Genomic DNA, 17,100 nt, shown 5'->3' on the forward strand with positions numbered 1-17,100 from the left:
GTTCCAATCAGGTCGAGCCTGAATCTTCAATGGAAGACGAGCACAAGAAGAAGAATAAGAAGAAGAAGAAGGCGAAGAAGGCTTCAGACATTTCTCCAATTTTCAATCCCAACGCTTCCAATTTCCACGACCATTGGAATTTTCAAAAGTTTCAAATAATGATGTATAATTACATAAATAAATATACGTATAATTTAATAATTATTATTTTTTTAATAATTTTAATACAAATCAATAAATATATTTAAAAAGAAATGAACAGTTTGATAAGAAGTTGCTGCTCCATTTCCAGAAAGAGAATGGGCACTAGAGAAAAAGTAAGGGACGGATTAGGTATGTTGCAGTGAGCGGAGGGAGTATATATATATGTAACATATATGTAACCGATAATTTGACACCCTAAGTGTTCGCCAGATTATGCCTGCCGATTTGGATGAAAATATAATAAAGTATTATGTGGTCAGTATTGTTGAGGTGGCAAAATTTTAAAATTTAGGGTTCTGTAGTAAAAGATTAGCTCCATTTTTTCAGTGCGATTTGGAGTGCGATTTGGAGTGGTAGTGATTCTCATTCCGATTCCAGTGAAGTCTACAATCAGCACGATTTGTAGTGCGATATCGGTACCGCATTACATTGGATTTCGTTTTTGTTTGGATATTTCTGAAATTGCGATTCCGATTCTGGTAACGTGTGCGATTCTGATTCCGGTAACGTCTGCGATTCTGATTCCGGTGAGCTCTTTGATTTGGCATCTATTTTCATATAATTTTTCGTCAAGTTTTCATTGGTTTCGTTTTGATTTTTTAGGACTTAGCGTTTTTCGATTTCGTTTATTTGTTGGATGTTGGGATTTTGGAGTGTTGGACACTGGGGTTTATTGGTGTTTTGATTTTATATATGTTGAATGACTTTTTAGGGTTTCCTAGCAATTGGTGAAGGAGGGAACTGCAGTGTTGGTTAACTCGTATGCGAGAGAGGGTTTTCCTTACAAACCCTGGGAGGTTAAGACTTTGGTCATAAAGGCGTTGGTGTCTGAAGCTGCAGCTGCATCTCAAGCCAATGAGTTCTTATTGGCTAACCAGGCTTGCTTCTAAAACCTAATCATATCCTAACTTAATATTTAAAATATATGCTTATGGATTTTTGCTTCTTTTTTTTAACTTAACTTAACTTATAGCTTCTTCCATGTATAGTTTATGCAGCATGTGATGCACCTATAGAGACTGGAATTCTTCAAAGCATGTTCCTGGTAATGTACACTAGTTAGTTTGTCTCTTGGTTTATTTCTACATTTTAATTCTATTAATAGTAATTAATTGTCATCCTTGTCTGTTTGGTGCCAATATGTCGTTCTGTAACAGATAGTTATTGTATTATATTGGATCCGACCAAAGATGAAGAAGAGGTTAGTAGAATCAATTTTGGTTAAAATGTTATTTTATTTTCATCTAATTTCTTGGGAGTTTAGTTAGCTGAGTAAATTTGGTCTACATTTGACTCATTTGCATTCTACATTCGTTGTGAAATTTTTTTGAAAATATCATTAAACCTTTGCTGCCCCAATTTAGTTATTGGTGTCTTGAAAAGCCTTACATCATTGATGTTACAAGCCTTCCTGTTAGAGTGAAGATTCCACCATGTACCTTTTTAAATTAGTTTTAAATTATTCTGTTCTTTGGTTCTTAAATTGTAAATGTGTTGAAATAGTTATGTTCCGTCCGGTTGACCGGGACGTCTTCGTGCGCGACCTCAACCGTCAGCTAGGGACTCCTTCCCACTGGTTGCCTGTGGATTCCTGCAAAAAAGAGGACAAAGAGGCGCCCTAGCGGCCGTGTGCACTCCGACGCTCAAGTCAGCCAGCAAGAAACACCAAAAACTGTGCACCTCCGTATCGGAGCACCGCGTATGGCACTCTGAAGGTGGTAAAAGGAAACTGTGTCTAGTGTATATTTCTCCTTCTAGCAAAAATCTTTCCCTAGTCCCTTGTGCGTAACCTCAAGGCTCGAGCAAGCAACTAGAGAGTTTCTGGGAAATTTGCCAAAAGTTCCAACCCTTTTTCCAACATTCTCTGCGCTATTTAAACTACCCAAGCATTTAAAGCGCCTTAAAGCGCTTTCAATCACAAACGTAACGCACTCATTAAAGCGCTTAATTGGAAAACGTAGCGCATTTAAGACGTTGAAACGCTCGGGAGCCATTATAGTACCTGAATGCTCGAAAGGGAAACTGTATTGAATAACTTTTAATTACCTGGCACCTGACTAAAGGGTGTTTCTATTCTGGCATGGCTGTCGTACACGTGGAGGGCCTCACGACGTCATGACCCCATCTGGGGGCGCTTCGGCCCACCTGGGGACGTTTCTACGTGTGAGTCCTCCTGCTGGGAGTGCTACTGCGCTAGGGGTGACTTTATGGGTGCCAACTCATGCCCCCAAGTATCTAGTCACTTACTTTGAGAGCGTATCTGCCTTCCTTTTGTACTCTGCACCCGGTTGCCCTGGGCGTGGCTTTCCTCTTGAGTCGTATCTGCCCCACAGGCGTCTCTGGGGCGGCAGGAGCACTTCACGAGTCAGGCTGCCCTTCACTGATACTATTACTATGGCCTTGAAGCCACCTTTTCCTTCTCTTTATCGCTGCCCCGTGCTATTGGGACCTGAGGCCTTCCCACGGCGTCGCTCCCTCCATGGTCTTTCCTACCCATGGGTATCGGGGAACCACGCTGTGATTGACTTGTTTTTACACTGTTTGATCTGGCGACGCCCTGGTTGGGCGACGCCTTCACCTAAGCGATGCCTTGCCTTGGCGACGCTTCCTCTCGGCGATGCTGGCGCTTGGCGTCTCAACACCCAGGCGACGCCTTGTGTTGACTTTGACTCCCCAGCCGTTGACTTTGACCTTGACTTAGTCAACGCCCGGATACGGGACGGTACAAGTTATTTAGTTTTAAAATTTGCAACTATGTTGAAATTGCTATTTGGTTCCTAAATTTGCAATGGATGGGTGTGTGAGACACTAATGTAACAAACAACTATAGGGCAGTATTCTTTTATGTTAGTTATTGATGAAATTGTGGGACAATATTGTTTTATGTTCTCTCTAAATCCCTTTGTAGTTGCTAATGATGTGCCGCCACGTGGTGATGGAAAAGGCTTGGTTAATTGAAAATCTGATTGCTCCCATTTGTAAGTGTATGTTGCCCTATTTGATGAGCTGAAGAGAAGTGCCAATTGATGCCACTTTTGTGATCATACTGCTTAGTAATTGCTTGGAATTAAATTGTAGTTTATAGTAATTCTGATCCTTAACTCTTCTTCCAATATTTAAAATTGATTACATGCATTCTGTAATGTCCTCCAGACAATCTTTTTCAAATAATTTCTTACTAGTGAGATTCAAATAGAGATATGATTCCCCTTGTATGGAGAAAACTTTATTAGAAGTGTATGTTGGTTTGGTTCTGAACAGGAAACATTCACACAAATTATTTTTTGTTAATTTTAAATCAACGAAGATTAAATAGGTTTGGGGTTTCATATATATATATATATATATATATATATATAGCTTTATATTATTGTTTTAATTTTTTTAACACTAGGACTTCAACTGTGTCTATTTTACATTATTGACAAAAATATCAAAAGTGAGAGAATATGAACAGCGTCATATTTATCCAGCAAGATAAAAATATAGTATAAGACCACAACTGAAATAAGTACGAGTAAGCTGTTGGTAGTCCTTGAGATTATTTAGGTTGAGCAATTTAATCCCTATGATTTCAAAAGCCTTGTATTATTAGACACTGTAATTATGCTTCACTGCCCAATCCTCATGGGCCTTTCTTTGAAGGACCACCACTGCCACCAAAAAATATTCAAAATTGTTTGCATAGACCCAAATCTGCATGTAGAATAAAAAACTTATTTATTAATAGAACTGCACATATATTTAAGAATTGAGGTATTAATAGAACTGCACAACCATTCATGTTGCTCTAAATTTACTGAATGTTCTATTATTGAAGCATAAGCATACTGATGTTATAAGAGTGTATGTTGGTTTCGTTCTCAACAGGAAACATTCACAAAATTGTTTGAGGATATAATGTCAATTAGCGGATGTTCAGATGAGGAGGTTCTTACGATTGATCGTCATCCTGAGGGTCAAGCTAAGGTTTCTTTGAAATGATGTTTTTTGTTTTTAAGTATACATGACAATTACATTTATTTATCTTTAATTTTAATTATTATAGTGTATTTGTATTTGATTTTGATATACAGGTGTTTAGGCACAATTGCAGGTCAAAGCGTTTGGTTGTTATGAACATGGTTATAACTTTGCAACAAAAGAGTATTATACAGTCCACCCATTTGGATGGCTTTTGTTTGTTCGTGAGGACATCAAATTGAGTCGTGGACTTTTAAGTAAGTTATGTAGTTCTTGGGTGGAGAGGAAGCAAAGTTTTTCAATTCAGTATCAATTTGTGTCGTTTAGTTTGGTAGATGTGTGTTTAGGTGTAAGTCTTAGAGTAGGTGGTAGAAAAATTGATTTAAGGAAAAGTAGTATTATATCTCACATAAGGAGTTTTTTTGAAGAAGGTCGTGTAACTGTGGAAATGATATATTCTGTTATTTTGAAACTTGGGAATGATATTTCCTCAGAGGACTTTTGTAAGTTGTATGTCTTGTTAGGTTTGTCGGAGTTTATTCTCCCTACTAGATTGGGTTTAGTTCATGATGGGTTGTTTAACCTTGTTGATGATTTAGACAAACTTGATATGTATAATTGGGGGGGTTTAGTGTATGAGATTTTGGTTGATAGTTTGTGTTCAGCTTCAAAATGGATTACGCGGGAAAATATGTCGTATATCCATGTGGATGGTTGCGTTTACCTCTTGTAGGTAAAATGAAATATTTTTGTTATTGGTAAATGTTTGTAATAATTGTGCATCTGTGTTGACCTTTTAATAAATGCCTTTTTTGTATTCATTGTTCAGATATGGGCGATGGAACATTTGTTCTCTTATAAGCGTCAAGTACCTACTAGTGGGAATAAACATCCCCGTATCATGCATTGGATGAATGTTAGAGTTGGTGACCATGAACTTGAACGTGGTCTGCGTAAGAATAAGGTATGTTTTTTTTTTGTAATTTGTATTACCTTAATGTTGTTTTGAATGTAGATAATTATTTTTGGAATTATATATGTCAACAAACAGGTTGTTGTTGAGTTATGTGCTTCCAATGAAGAACTTTGCAGTAAATTTGTTGAAGAAGCTTTTGACCAAATTGGGTGTCGAATTACGAAGAAGAAACCAACAAAGGATGAAGTCCGTGCAATGAGGGTGAAAGTTCTTCAACTGATGCGGAAATCTGAGGAGCAGGAATTATTAATCACAAGTATGGAGAAAAAGGTTAATGACATAGTTGAGTTAATTGCAAGGAGAAATTGTCTTCGTCGTGATACTCAGTCATAAGTAGTTGAAGTTGAACCTCTTGCAATGGATTGCACATACTTGAAAAAGGCAGAAAGCAGTCATGAAGATGTAGATGAAGATAAACAATTACATGTAGATGAAGTAGAACCAAATGAAGAATTCAACAGTCATGAAGATGTACATGAAGATAAACAATTACATGTAGATGAAGTCCAACCAAATGAAGAAGTCAACATGTTTCCTAAAATGAACGGTGAACCGAGGAAACATTTCAAGAGTGCTGTTTTGAAAACACCTTGGACCACATATTCAAGGAGGAAGCCAAAAAAACCCAAAAACTGATGCTTCATTAATGGATATGTTTTTAGGTGTTTTTTGTTTTTAAGTTAGTGGATGTATGCTTTGCTGACATTGTTGAAACCATTGTAATTTGTAGTATTGCACCAATAATTTTGTTCAGGAGTAATTATTGTGGAAACTCTGAATGTGTAAGTGGATTAATTTTGTTATTCATTAACAGTATTGTTATTGATTAATTTCGTAATATTGTTTTTATTAATGAACTTTGTACTGAATGGTGAAAAACCCAAAAACTGATGATTCATTAATGGATATGTTTTTAGGTGCTTTATATACAAGTTCGAGCTACATAATATTCAAGATTGTCTAATTCCTTATTTTTTGATGGCCTTGAATAATAACTCCATCTTTTCTGCATCTGAAAATTGATGAGGAAGTCAAATGTTAGACAATATACATGAGCAACTTTCATTATAGTTTTTAAAGTGTTGTTCATTTCTTGTATTGTACCTAGAGTCGTGGGTGGAAGTCTTACTACTGGATGACAAGCACGAACTAAGTCGTCAGTGGGTGGACATATGTCAGAATTGAAAACCTACATGAATGACAATTTAATTTCAAGCATGTAATGTAATGTAAAGAAGACGATTATTATTTTAACCTGCACAGTTGTATTACATTTATGTTGTTTGACTACATACCTTGACAATGTTGTTAAGAGTGATATTAAGGTAGAAGTTCCTTCGATTTGGAGTGAAAATGCCCACCTAAAAAGCACACAAAAATACTTGTATGAATGACATGACATATGGAATTGTAAAAGAAAAGTTTGTTTTTTGTGCGTTAATACATTCTTTAAGACTAAGACAGAGCCAACTTCAATTAGAGAACCAAATTCTTCATTCTTTAAAACCTTCCCATGAACACTTGCACTTGCAGTCCCCGTCGGATCCTGTAAAGCAAGAAATTTAATATACAACTTCTTCTGCAAAATGTAAGAAAGACTACATAATAGGTATATTACCTTAATTGTTATTAACATGTCTCCTAGACCAGTGTGCTTGCATGATTTGATTAGACAACTTAAGAGTGGGAAAACATCTAATTCTTTCAAACTTCCCAGGAATGATCTCTATTCAGAACCACGTCCTTCAATTTCTCCTTCGCAATAAAATGAAAACATCATTAGACATAAACTTTTGTTGTTCCATTCTAAAAAACGTGATTGAGTATTACCTTGGAATTGAAGGAATTTTTCTGACCATTTCCATTGGTTGGATGTAAAATCACGATCATAAGTTTGTTGACCTATACGGTTTATAAATTCTTGAGTGTTTACTGGCGGCTCAGAGTTCCGATTAAGAATCATGGCTTGCACATTACCAGCTGGTCCGGGAATGACATTGGTAGTAGAGTTGCAACGTCGTACATAACTACCAATGTCATTGTCGTCGATATCAAGCCTTTCCCATGCTCCATTTGGAATGAATGTATAGTTCAACAAATTCATCCTATCGCATGCCATATATAGATGAACGTTGGGCACATGTTATTGAAGGAAGGAAAAGGGACGAAAAAGCAAATGTATAGTCTAATTAATAACATATCATAAATGGAAGAATAATTTGTTTTTTAAATATTTTTTAAGGTGAGGTGCAGTTTAGGTGTGGTGCAATTTAGGTGAGGTGTCATATAAAGATGAACGTTGGGCACATGTTGACGTTTGAAGCAAGGAAAAGGGATTTCTGTGAAAAAGCAAATGTATTGTCTAATTAATAACATATCATAAATGCAACAATAATTTGTTTTTTTAAATATTTTTTAAGGTGAGGTGCAGTTTAGGTGAGTGCCATATAAAGATGAACGTTGGGCACATGTTGACGTTTCAAGCAAGGTAAAAGAAAATGTCTTGTCTAATTAATAACATAGCATAAATGCAACAATTTTATTTAAAATATCTTTTAAAGTGAGGTGCAGTACGATATTCTTCTGAAAATGGCAATAAATGCTGAATTTGCCATGAATGTTACGTGCAAGGATAGTTTTGCTCCAACTTTAACTTTACTTTTTTGCAGGTGGGATACATTCCTCAATGCCACAAATTCTGATTTTTCCATTCACACATTAAAGAGAAAGTGCGTGCCTTCCTCAAAGTCCAGCACCACGTCCAGCATCCCGTCCAGCACTGTCAGCATTCATTGATAACAACAGTTCTTCTTCATTGTTCTTCATTGCATTAACTACAAATTCAAGAGCAGATAACGTCCAGCACTGTCAGCATTTATTGATAGCAACAGTTCTTCTTCATTGTTCTTCATTGCATTAACTACAAATTCAAGAGCAGATAACATCCAGCACTGTCAGCATTCATTGATAGCAACAGTTCTTCTTCATTGCATTAACTACACATTCAAGTTAGCAGATAACCATTGAAGGTTCTGTTGGTGAAGGTAATCTTGCATTCAATACATAGCTTATTTGTAACTTTGTGCAAATTGTTAAATAATGCATAAAACTAGTCATAGTTGTTTAATAATGCAGTAGATTTATTTTGTTCATTGTTTGAAATGTTTAAGTTAAGTTATATAAAGAAAAGTGTATACATATGCATTCATGTTTTTTGTCAATGTGAGTTAAGCTAAGCATTGTACACACAACAGGTTTAAGGTAATGGCAGATTTGTCACTTGATGACATTCCGTTCTTTGAAGAATCTCAGCATTCGAATCATTTAGCTGGGAATGATTATGTGGCAAATATACTTTCTGATACAGATTCCCAGATCAATATTGATGAGTCCGTTCCAAATGTAGTTGATGAATCAGCTCCTACAGTTGGAATGTGTTTTGACACTGCAGATGCCGTGAAAAGTTATTACTGACAATATGGCATTAAAAAGGGTTTTGCAATTAGAACTCGAAGTTTGAAAAAAGGACCTGACAAGGAATTAAGGTACTTCATCTTGGTATGTGCTAGGGCGGGAAATTACATGTCTGCGATTCCACCAGAATTAAGCACTCACCCTACTCAGACGGTTGAATGTCCGGCTCGTATAACTGTTGAAATAAAAGAAGGCAAGTGGTATATTATGTCGGTACACGAGGAACACTCACATCAATTGAGCCCAACGAATTCTAGATTGTTTCACGGTAATAGGAAAATATCTTTGCAGACAAAAAGAGTGTTGGATATTAATGACGATGTTGGGGTTCGTATAAATAAGACTTTTAGATCTTTTGTGTCTGCTGCTGGTGGTTACGAGAATCTCGACTTTGCATTGAAAGACAGTTCCAATCGGAATACACACATGCAAAATTGAATGAGGTGCAAGGGGAGTTTAGAGGAAAAATGAATTGTGCTGTTACTAATGCCTATATTGAGGGTCATGCATGTCGTTTCACTGTTGTAGAGGAGTCTTTCCAAAATGGTAAACCTGAACACCGCAATGTAATAGTTCTTTTTGACCGTGAACAACTACATGTATGTTGCACTTGCTTGTTATTTGAATTTAGGGGAATTTTGTGTCGGCACTGCCTTGTTGTCCTTGCTCAAGAAAAAGTGACAAAAGTCCCAAAAAAGTATGTATTGAAAAGGTGGAGTAAAAATCTAAGGCGAAAGCACACGTACATAAGATCATCCTTTGGCACAAAAGACAAGGATCCACAAGTTCAAAGGTATGATGGATTGTGCAAGAAGTTTTATGACATAGCTGAACATGCCAGCGAGGAAATTAATACAACAGAAATCTTGCATAAACAACTTGACAAATTTGTGTTGGAATATGGTCAACGAAGACATGATCAAGATAGGACAAAGCATAACATTTGTGGAGGTCCTGAACAACCAACACCAAGTACTCCTACCACAACAATCAACATCAACGGTGATATCCATAGCCCTATACTTGTGAAAAGAAAGGGTCGGCTGCGATCAACACGACAAAAATCCAGGTGTGAAAAGGCTCCGAGAAGAAAAAATACATGTACTAGACGTCAACTTCCTAGTCAGCCAACTACAGTTAGTAAAACTATTTCTTTTCATTACCTTTTCATTATTTTGTTTACTTTGATATGTCAAATGTAAATATTATATCTAATTCAAAACTAAATGCCTTAGGGAATTGAGGAAGGAAGTTATGTGGGAGGTGTTCAAGCAAATCTGCCTGATCAAACTGAAGGGAACATGAATTCATTCAATGGGATGACTAATGCAATTGCGGGGTACGTGTCTATTGTATTTGCTGTTGTACTTCTTCACTATTTTTCACGTTTGGAACTTCTTGTTTTGTTTAATTACTACGAAATAAAGTGTAGGTGTCAAGTACGGGGTCTGTTGGCTTTCTTTCATTGTTGAACTCAGTCCAAACTAATTTACCAATATCTCAAGAATCAAATGCATCAGAGTTGTTTAGGTTTGTGACCTTAAACCCAACAAATGTTCTATAGATATCAATTTATTCATGTAAGTTAAATTCATTATTTGGTTGCAGGTTGTAATGAAGGATCCACAAAACTTTTTGCACACAAGGAAGTGTTTTATATGACATAGAAGAGAACCTTTATCATTTTTGGTGCATCACAACTCCTCACTATTTGAACATCGTACATGGGATAAATTCCTATATGTATTAATAATATTTGTTGTACTGCAATGTTAAGTTACAAATCAATTTCATGTCTTCTTTGTTTCAATAGATGGTTATATAAAAACCATTCTTGCACCATTTGGTTGTACCTTGGGTATTGAACAAAATGATAACCATGATGTCTTCAAAATACAATCATTTTAAATTTGTTGCATTCAATTTCGTTGAATGGAATGACAATTAGGTTGGTCATAAAATTATTGTAATCCCCTCCCCTGCATGCATGCAGTTGCAGTGAGAAAAAGCAACATGAAAACCATAACCATGCAGAAAGTAATTCATGGGTCCCCAATTATAAACACATGGGTCCCCACTTACAGTATAAGGGTTTCTGTGACCACCAGATCATGGTAAAACCCACCCAATTAACATTCATACACTGCAACTATGTCTCACTTACACACAACATTCACTTCCATTTACAGGAATCCAAAAAAATATTTGTAAACAATGACCAAGCAAAAAGTAATTCATGGGTCCCCACTTATTAACACATGGGTCCCCACTTACAGTACAAGGGTTCCAATGACCACCACATTACGGTAAAACCCACCCAATTAACATTCATACACTGCAACTATATCTCACTTACACACAACATTCACTTCCATTTACAGGAATCCAAAAAAATATTTGAAAACAATGACCAAGCAGAAAGTAATTCATGGGTCCCCACTTATTAACACATGTGTCCCCACTTACAGTACAAGGGTTCCAATGACCACCACATCACGGTAAAACCCACCCAATTAACATTCATACACTGCAACTATGTCTCACTTACACACAACATTCACTTCCATTTACAGGAATCCAAAAAAATATTTGAAAACAATGACCAAGCAGAAAGTAATTCATGGGTCCCCACTTATTAACACATGGGTCCCCACTTACAGTACAAGGGTTCCAATGACCACCACATCACGGTAAAACCCACCCAATTAACATTCATACACTGCAACTATGTCTCACTTACACACAACATTCACTTTCATTTACAGGAATCCAAAAAAATATTTGAAAACAATGACCAAGCAGAAAGTAATTCATGGGTCCCCACTTATTAACACATGGGTCCTCACTTACAGTACAAGGGTTCCAATGACCACCACATCACGGTAAAACCCACCCAATTAACATTCATACACTGCAACTATGTCTCACTTACACACAACATTCACTTCCATTTACAGGAATCCAAAAAAATATTTGAAAACAATGACCAAGCAGAAAGTAATTCATGGGTCCCCACTTACAGTATAAGGGTTTCTATGACCACCACATCATGGTAAAACCCACCCAATTAACATCCATACACTGCAACTATGTCTCACTTACACATAACATTCACTTCCATTTACAGGAATCCAAAAAAATATTTGAAAACAATGATCATGCACAAAGTTATTCTTGGGTCCCCACTTTTTAACACAAGGGTCCCTATTACACTATAAGGGTTCCAATTAATTTATTAACAAAGACCTTCACATTCATGTGCTCCAGTGACAACTTTCTGCCCAAAATATGATATAAAAAAATTCTTAAATTAAATAACTTAAATGAAATTGAGAATGCTTCCATTCATTAAATAAAAGTATCTACATTGTTCACATCAACTCATTATAACTAACACTTTTTTTTGTTACAATTGAAAGTGTCCAATAAAAATCAAGGGCAATCTACTTCCAAATCTGTCAATACGGCTTTTCGTTGAACGTTACACTCATGCAACACCCACGAAGTTAGCATCTCTTGACGAAAGCGTAGGAGCTCCTTCTAAATAATATATCATGGAATCAGTTTGCAATCACCAAACTATAAATAAAATGTATTAAGTAATCAAAATAACTCTTACCGTGGTGTAATTGGGAAAGGTATTCCCTTCCAAGTGTTGTGAACCATCCCACAACTCCATATATTTCACAACTAAAATACCACAGTCATAACTGCATACAACCAAAATAAATTTAACCCTAAAGAAGAATTCAAAATATTAACTCCAAACCAAATTAGAGAAAATATCAAATCAAAATGAATATGAATATTACTATCAATACTAACCTATTCGGTTGTAGGGGAACATTTCCTTTTACAAATGAAATTTGAGCACCACTCTTTCCAGAAAATTCGTCAAGAATTTCAAAAAGGTGTTGTAGACGATCAACCTACAACATGCAATTTAACAACAATGATAAAGAAATCCAAACCAAATATATTCATAAGTATTCAACAACATCCAGGTATTTACCATTGCTTTATCAATCTTGAATCGATCTTGAATTCCATGACCAATGGAGTCCAATACATGCAATTGCCTAGTTCGACAATTGAGTGCGTACAACCACCAGTGTTTCTTGAACACGGTTGGGACAAACACCTACAAAACGTTGCAAAGTTTAAAGTCACACTCAACATCACCATTCTAACAAACACCAACAACTTTTACAGAAAACATCAATAATATTAACTTACATAATCACAATAAGATATTCCCTGATATGGGAATAAAGCATTCTCATAAAATGACATGTAATCCAAACTGGACCATGAATTTTGTACCCCATTGTTGATCATCTCCTCAATTACACGAGTCTGCAACAACAAACTCTATTATTAGTAATAACAAAAACTTAAAAGAAATCAAAATGAATTTAAATCAACACTAACCGCAAAAAACGGATTGAATGAAAAGCGATTCACCACTCCAAAATGAACAATTTGATTCATATTTAAGAAGCCGGTTACAAATAGCATAACCTACAAACACATTCAACATAACTAAGTAAATATTACAAGTTAATAGAACAACTACTACAATATGTACATTTTTACCATATTGTCAACTCTTGATCGCGGCCTTAATGATTGCAAATCCAGCCTCGTCAACATGTTGTTTTGTATATCCACAATGACACTACATCAACATTTAACACCAACTCAATAATCAAGCAATAACAACAAATGAAGTAATGCCTACAATTATATGTACTTACCGTTTCATGTCAAACTTGAATGCAAAAAATGTTTTATAAATTTTGGAAATATCCAAACTGCATGAGCTTGGACCAGCACAGCTTGCTCCATGAGAGGTTGGGTTGGCTCCACGCACAAATCCAACTGACCACTCGTTTTCTTTAACAAGCATTTGTCGGACCTCTTTAATTTGCCTATCCAAATGATCAATTTTTAATTCGTTATCTACAACTTTCTTCTCACAAAGTTTGTGCTGATAAACTAAGTCGTCCCACTCACTTTTACCACCACTACCTTCCCCAACACCCTCATCAGAATCTGCTAAGGCTTCTTTCAAAATTTGGATTCCTTCCTCTTCAGCACTTACTGGCCAATCGCATACAATCTGAAAAAACACTTACTTTTGAGTTAATCTAAATTTTCTGCAATAACATGCACCAAAAACTAAACAATTCGCAAATATACCTCAGCAAATAAAAAAACTTCATGTAACCTTCTTCCACGATTATTAACACTCGGCCAATGCAAAAATCGTGGAAAACCAATACACTGGGCACGGTCGCCAACACCCACATGGTGGACCGCCCACACCTATTTCCAAAAATATAGTACGTAACTAATTAACAATTAAACAAAATCACTAATAATTTAAGACAACATAATTTTAGAAATTTTAACTAACCTGCAAAACAACGACACAACCTGCCAAATATATTTCACTAACATTCTTGTCTTCGTAGTAAACTTTTGATGCCCTCGTCAAACTTGTAACTAAGACATCATACACTGCACCCCCCCCCCAATTATATAATTGTAATGCATCTAAATTGTCTAAACACTTAAAAGCAAAATAAGTAAATGTTCTAGAAGTTCTAGGAACATAAAATACATATAACCCTAGCAATATGTATAACCTAACAAAATCATCAACATTTTTGTTCAAATTTTTATCCTCCAACTTTTTCAAAATTGTTGATAAATTCATTTCCTCCCCTTCTTCAAACAATGTATTCACAACACCTCCCCCATCATTCTCCATTTTCACCTCTTCCCCCACAACCGGCAATCCTAATGCAAAACACACATCAAGAGTTGAAAATGTAACTATACTTTTTCTAATCCTAAATGCTTCCTTATCGGCTGCCCATCTACTTAATAGTTCTCTCATGAGGTTGTTAGATATATCCAACACTTTGTCCATTTCAAGCATCCACTTAAATGGAGTTTGTTTAATCCTTTCTTATTGAAACCTACTAAGTTTACGGTTGATATCAACAATATATTGAGTCAGCACATTGTGCCTAACTCGTACCTGCAACATCAGAACATAAACCAATAACAACAACTTTATTTATTCAACCATGTCAATTCACAAAATATTCAACTATTATGAACAAAATGTAAAATTAGTACCTTCATATCAGCTTTTGCATGACGGACAAAATTCTTGGACCGTGAAGTTTCCATTCTCTAAAACTTCAAAAAACCAATGACCACCACATCATGTTAAAACCCACTCAATTAACATTAATACAGTCCAACTATGTGTCACTTACAAGAATGCAAAAACAAAATTTAAGACAATAACCATGCACAAAGTTATGCACTTATTAACTCATGGGTCCCCACTTACATTATAAGGGTTCCAATGACCTCCACATCATGCTAAAACCCACCTAATTAACATCGATACCATCCAACTATGTCTAAACTACATACAACAATCAGTTCCACTTACAGGAATGCAAAAACAAAATTGAAGACAATAACCATGCAGAAAGTCATTCATGAGTCCCCACTGATTAACACATGGGTCCACACTTACACTATAAGGTTTCCAATGACCACCAAATCATGCTAAAACCCACCCAATTAACATTCATACCATCCAACTATGTCTAAACTACACACAACAATCACTTCCAGTTCTTGGAATCCAAAAACAAAGTTTAAGACAATGACCAAGCAGAAAGTAATTCATGGGTCCCCACTTATTAACACATGGGTCCCCACTTACACTATAAGGGTTCCAATGACCACCAACTCATGCTAAAACCCACCCAATTAACATTCATACCATCCAACTATGTCTAAACTACACACAACAATCACTTCCAGTTCTTGGAATCCAAAAACAAAATTTAAGACAATGACCAAGCAGAAAGTAATTCATGGGTCCCCACTTATTAACACATAGGTCCCCACTTACACTATAAGGGTTCCAAAAACTAAATATAATATGTACACCAAATGATGATACCTATTTGTTGTTAACAAAATGCCCAAAAAAGAATAACCTTAGAGGAGGCTTTTGGAATTACAAGTACTTTTATGAACACATGATTCTCCAACTTACCAAATGTGTTAGGACTTGTAAGATTTTCATGAAATTTCATATGAAGGATTAGGAGACCAAAAACCTTTAACTGCCCTTTAGGACTTAGGCCATGAACCCACGTTAATTTCTAAGATACATTTGTTGCTTCTCAGTATATCAATTTCGAACGTCAGCCAACGAAATAGAACATCAATCCAAAATCCTTCACAGTCACACACCCCATACAGATTCAGTTGCTAGGATTACCTATCATCTTGTCTATGAAAAAAAAAAGAAATTACCTACACATTGAATTTTTAACTTTAAATTTCTGGATAAACAGATGATGCTTTTTTAATAGGTTCTTGTTATGCATGCACAATCTCAAATACATCCACTATAGCAGTCAAATTTGGTCAATCACTACACCAAAATAAACAAACTTACCTTCTCCTCCTTCCTCGTACCGTTTTGCAAACCACCTCGCAGCGTTTCGCACACCACCGTCACTTCGCACTACTCCGCCATCACCGTCAGTTCGCACCTTTGCCCTCTCCGCCGTCACCGTACACAACTTCTTCTCCGCAATCACCGAAGTCACCGTTCGTCTATCTCTACACGTTCCTATGCTTGCGGGAAATTTGAATTTCAAACCCTAATACACTCTTCCCCCTTTTCAGATCACATGTCACGTTGCTTTTACCAAAAATACCAAAAGTGCCCATGCCACATCATCCATTCCTCCACGTCACACAGGTGTAAATTGAAGCAAACGGTTTGGAGGTGTCAAATAATCATTTTATATATATATATATATATATATATATATATTAGTCTTGCTAAGGTAAATGCAAAGAATGTACGAGAAGAGTGGGAGTGATAGAACAGTGGATGGAAGACCATCGTCAACATGAAGAAGATAGACGCCTCCAAGAAGAAGATAGACGCCGCCAAGAAGAAGAAATCGCCTTATTAAGAGAGCAGAATGCACGACTCCAACAACAGGTCGATAATCCCGAACGAGAAGGCCAATCCCATATGGCCGACCGAACCGCCTCTCGCATACCTACACCTGCCAATACCAATCCTGCTTCCAGAGCTGAAACAGTCGAAAGAAAGTCAAGGAAAAGGGGTCATCCTTTTACAGACGAAATTATCACCACTCCACTTCCTGACAAATGGAGAGGCCTCGTCATTAAACTCTATGACGGCTCGACCGACCCGGACGAACACTTAAATGTCTACAAGACGCAAATGACTTTGTATACCACAGATAACAATGTGTGGTGTAAAGTATTTCCCACGTCGCTCCAGGGAGAACCTCTTACCTGGTTCACAGAGCTGCCTCCAAACTCCATTAACGATTTTGACACCCTAGCCGCAAAATTCTCCACTCAATATGCCACTAGCCGACCGCATCACATGTCCT

General features: G+C 36.4%; 2 protein-coding genes across 3 annotated transcripts; one reads left to right on the forward strand and one right to left on the reverse strand.

The window, feature by feature from the left end:
• Positions 1-9,084: 9,084 nt before the first annotated feature.
• On the forward strand, positions 9,085-10,232 carry LOC137809048 (protein FAR1-RELATED SEQUENCE 6-like). Its single transcript, XM_068610189.1, has 3 exons — positions 9,085-9,753; positions 9,853-9,956; positions 10,226-10,232. The coding sequence occupies exons 1-3, from the start codon at positions 9,085-9,087 to the stop codon at positions 10,230-10,232; spliced, it is 780 nt and encodes a 259-aa protein (XP_068466290.1).
• Positions 10,233-11,956: 1,724 nt separating this feature from the next.
• Positions 11,957-16,446, reverse strand: LOC137809616 (uncharacterized). 2 transcript variants are annotated; one of them, XM_068610724.1, is made up of 12 exons: positions 16,119-16,446; positions 14,768-14,830; positions 14,037-14,666; positions 13,820-13,945; positions 13,375-13,739; positions 13,214-13,295; positions 13,049-13,138; positions 12,854-12,973; positions 12,630-12,758; positions 12,443-12,546; positions 12,237-12,327; positions 11,957-12,157 (listed from the first exon to the last, which is right to left on the reverse strand). In XM_068610724.1, exons 3-12 carry the CDS (start codon positions 14,562-14,564, stop codon positions 12,050-12,052), a joined length of 1,743 nt encoding a protein of 580 aa, XP_068466825.1. In that variant the 5' UTR covers positions 14,565-14,666; positions 14,768-14,830; positions 16,119-16,446; the 3' UTR covers positions 11,957-12,049. The 2 variants fall into 2 exon arrangements, with proteins under 2 accessions (XP_068466825.1, XP_068466826.1); XM_068610725.1 differs by having other exon boundaries at positions 14,037-14,830.
• Positions 16,447-17,100: the final 654 nt, after the last annotated feature.

This window comes from Phaseolus vulgaris, chromosome 2 (assembly GCF_000499845.2).
Source record: "Phaseolus vulgaris cultivar G19833 chromosome 2, P. vulgaris v2.0, whole genome shotgun sequence".
Classification (NCBI taxonomy): domain Eukaryota; kingdom Viridiplantae; phylum Streptophyta; class Magnoliopsida; order Fabales; family Fabaceae; genus Phaseolus; species Phaseolus vulgaris.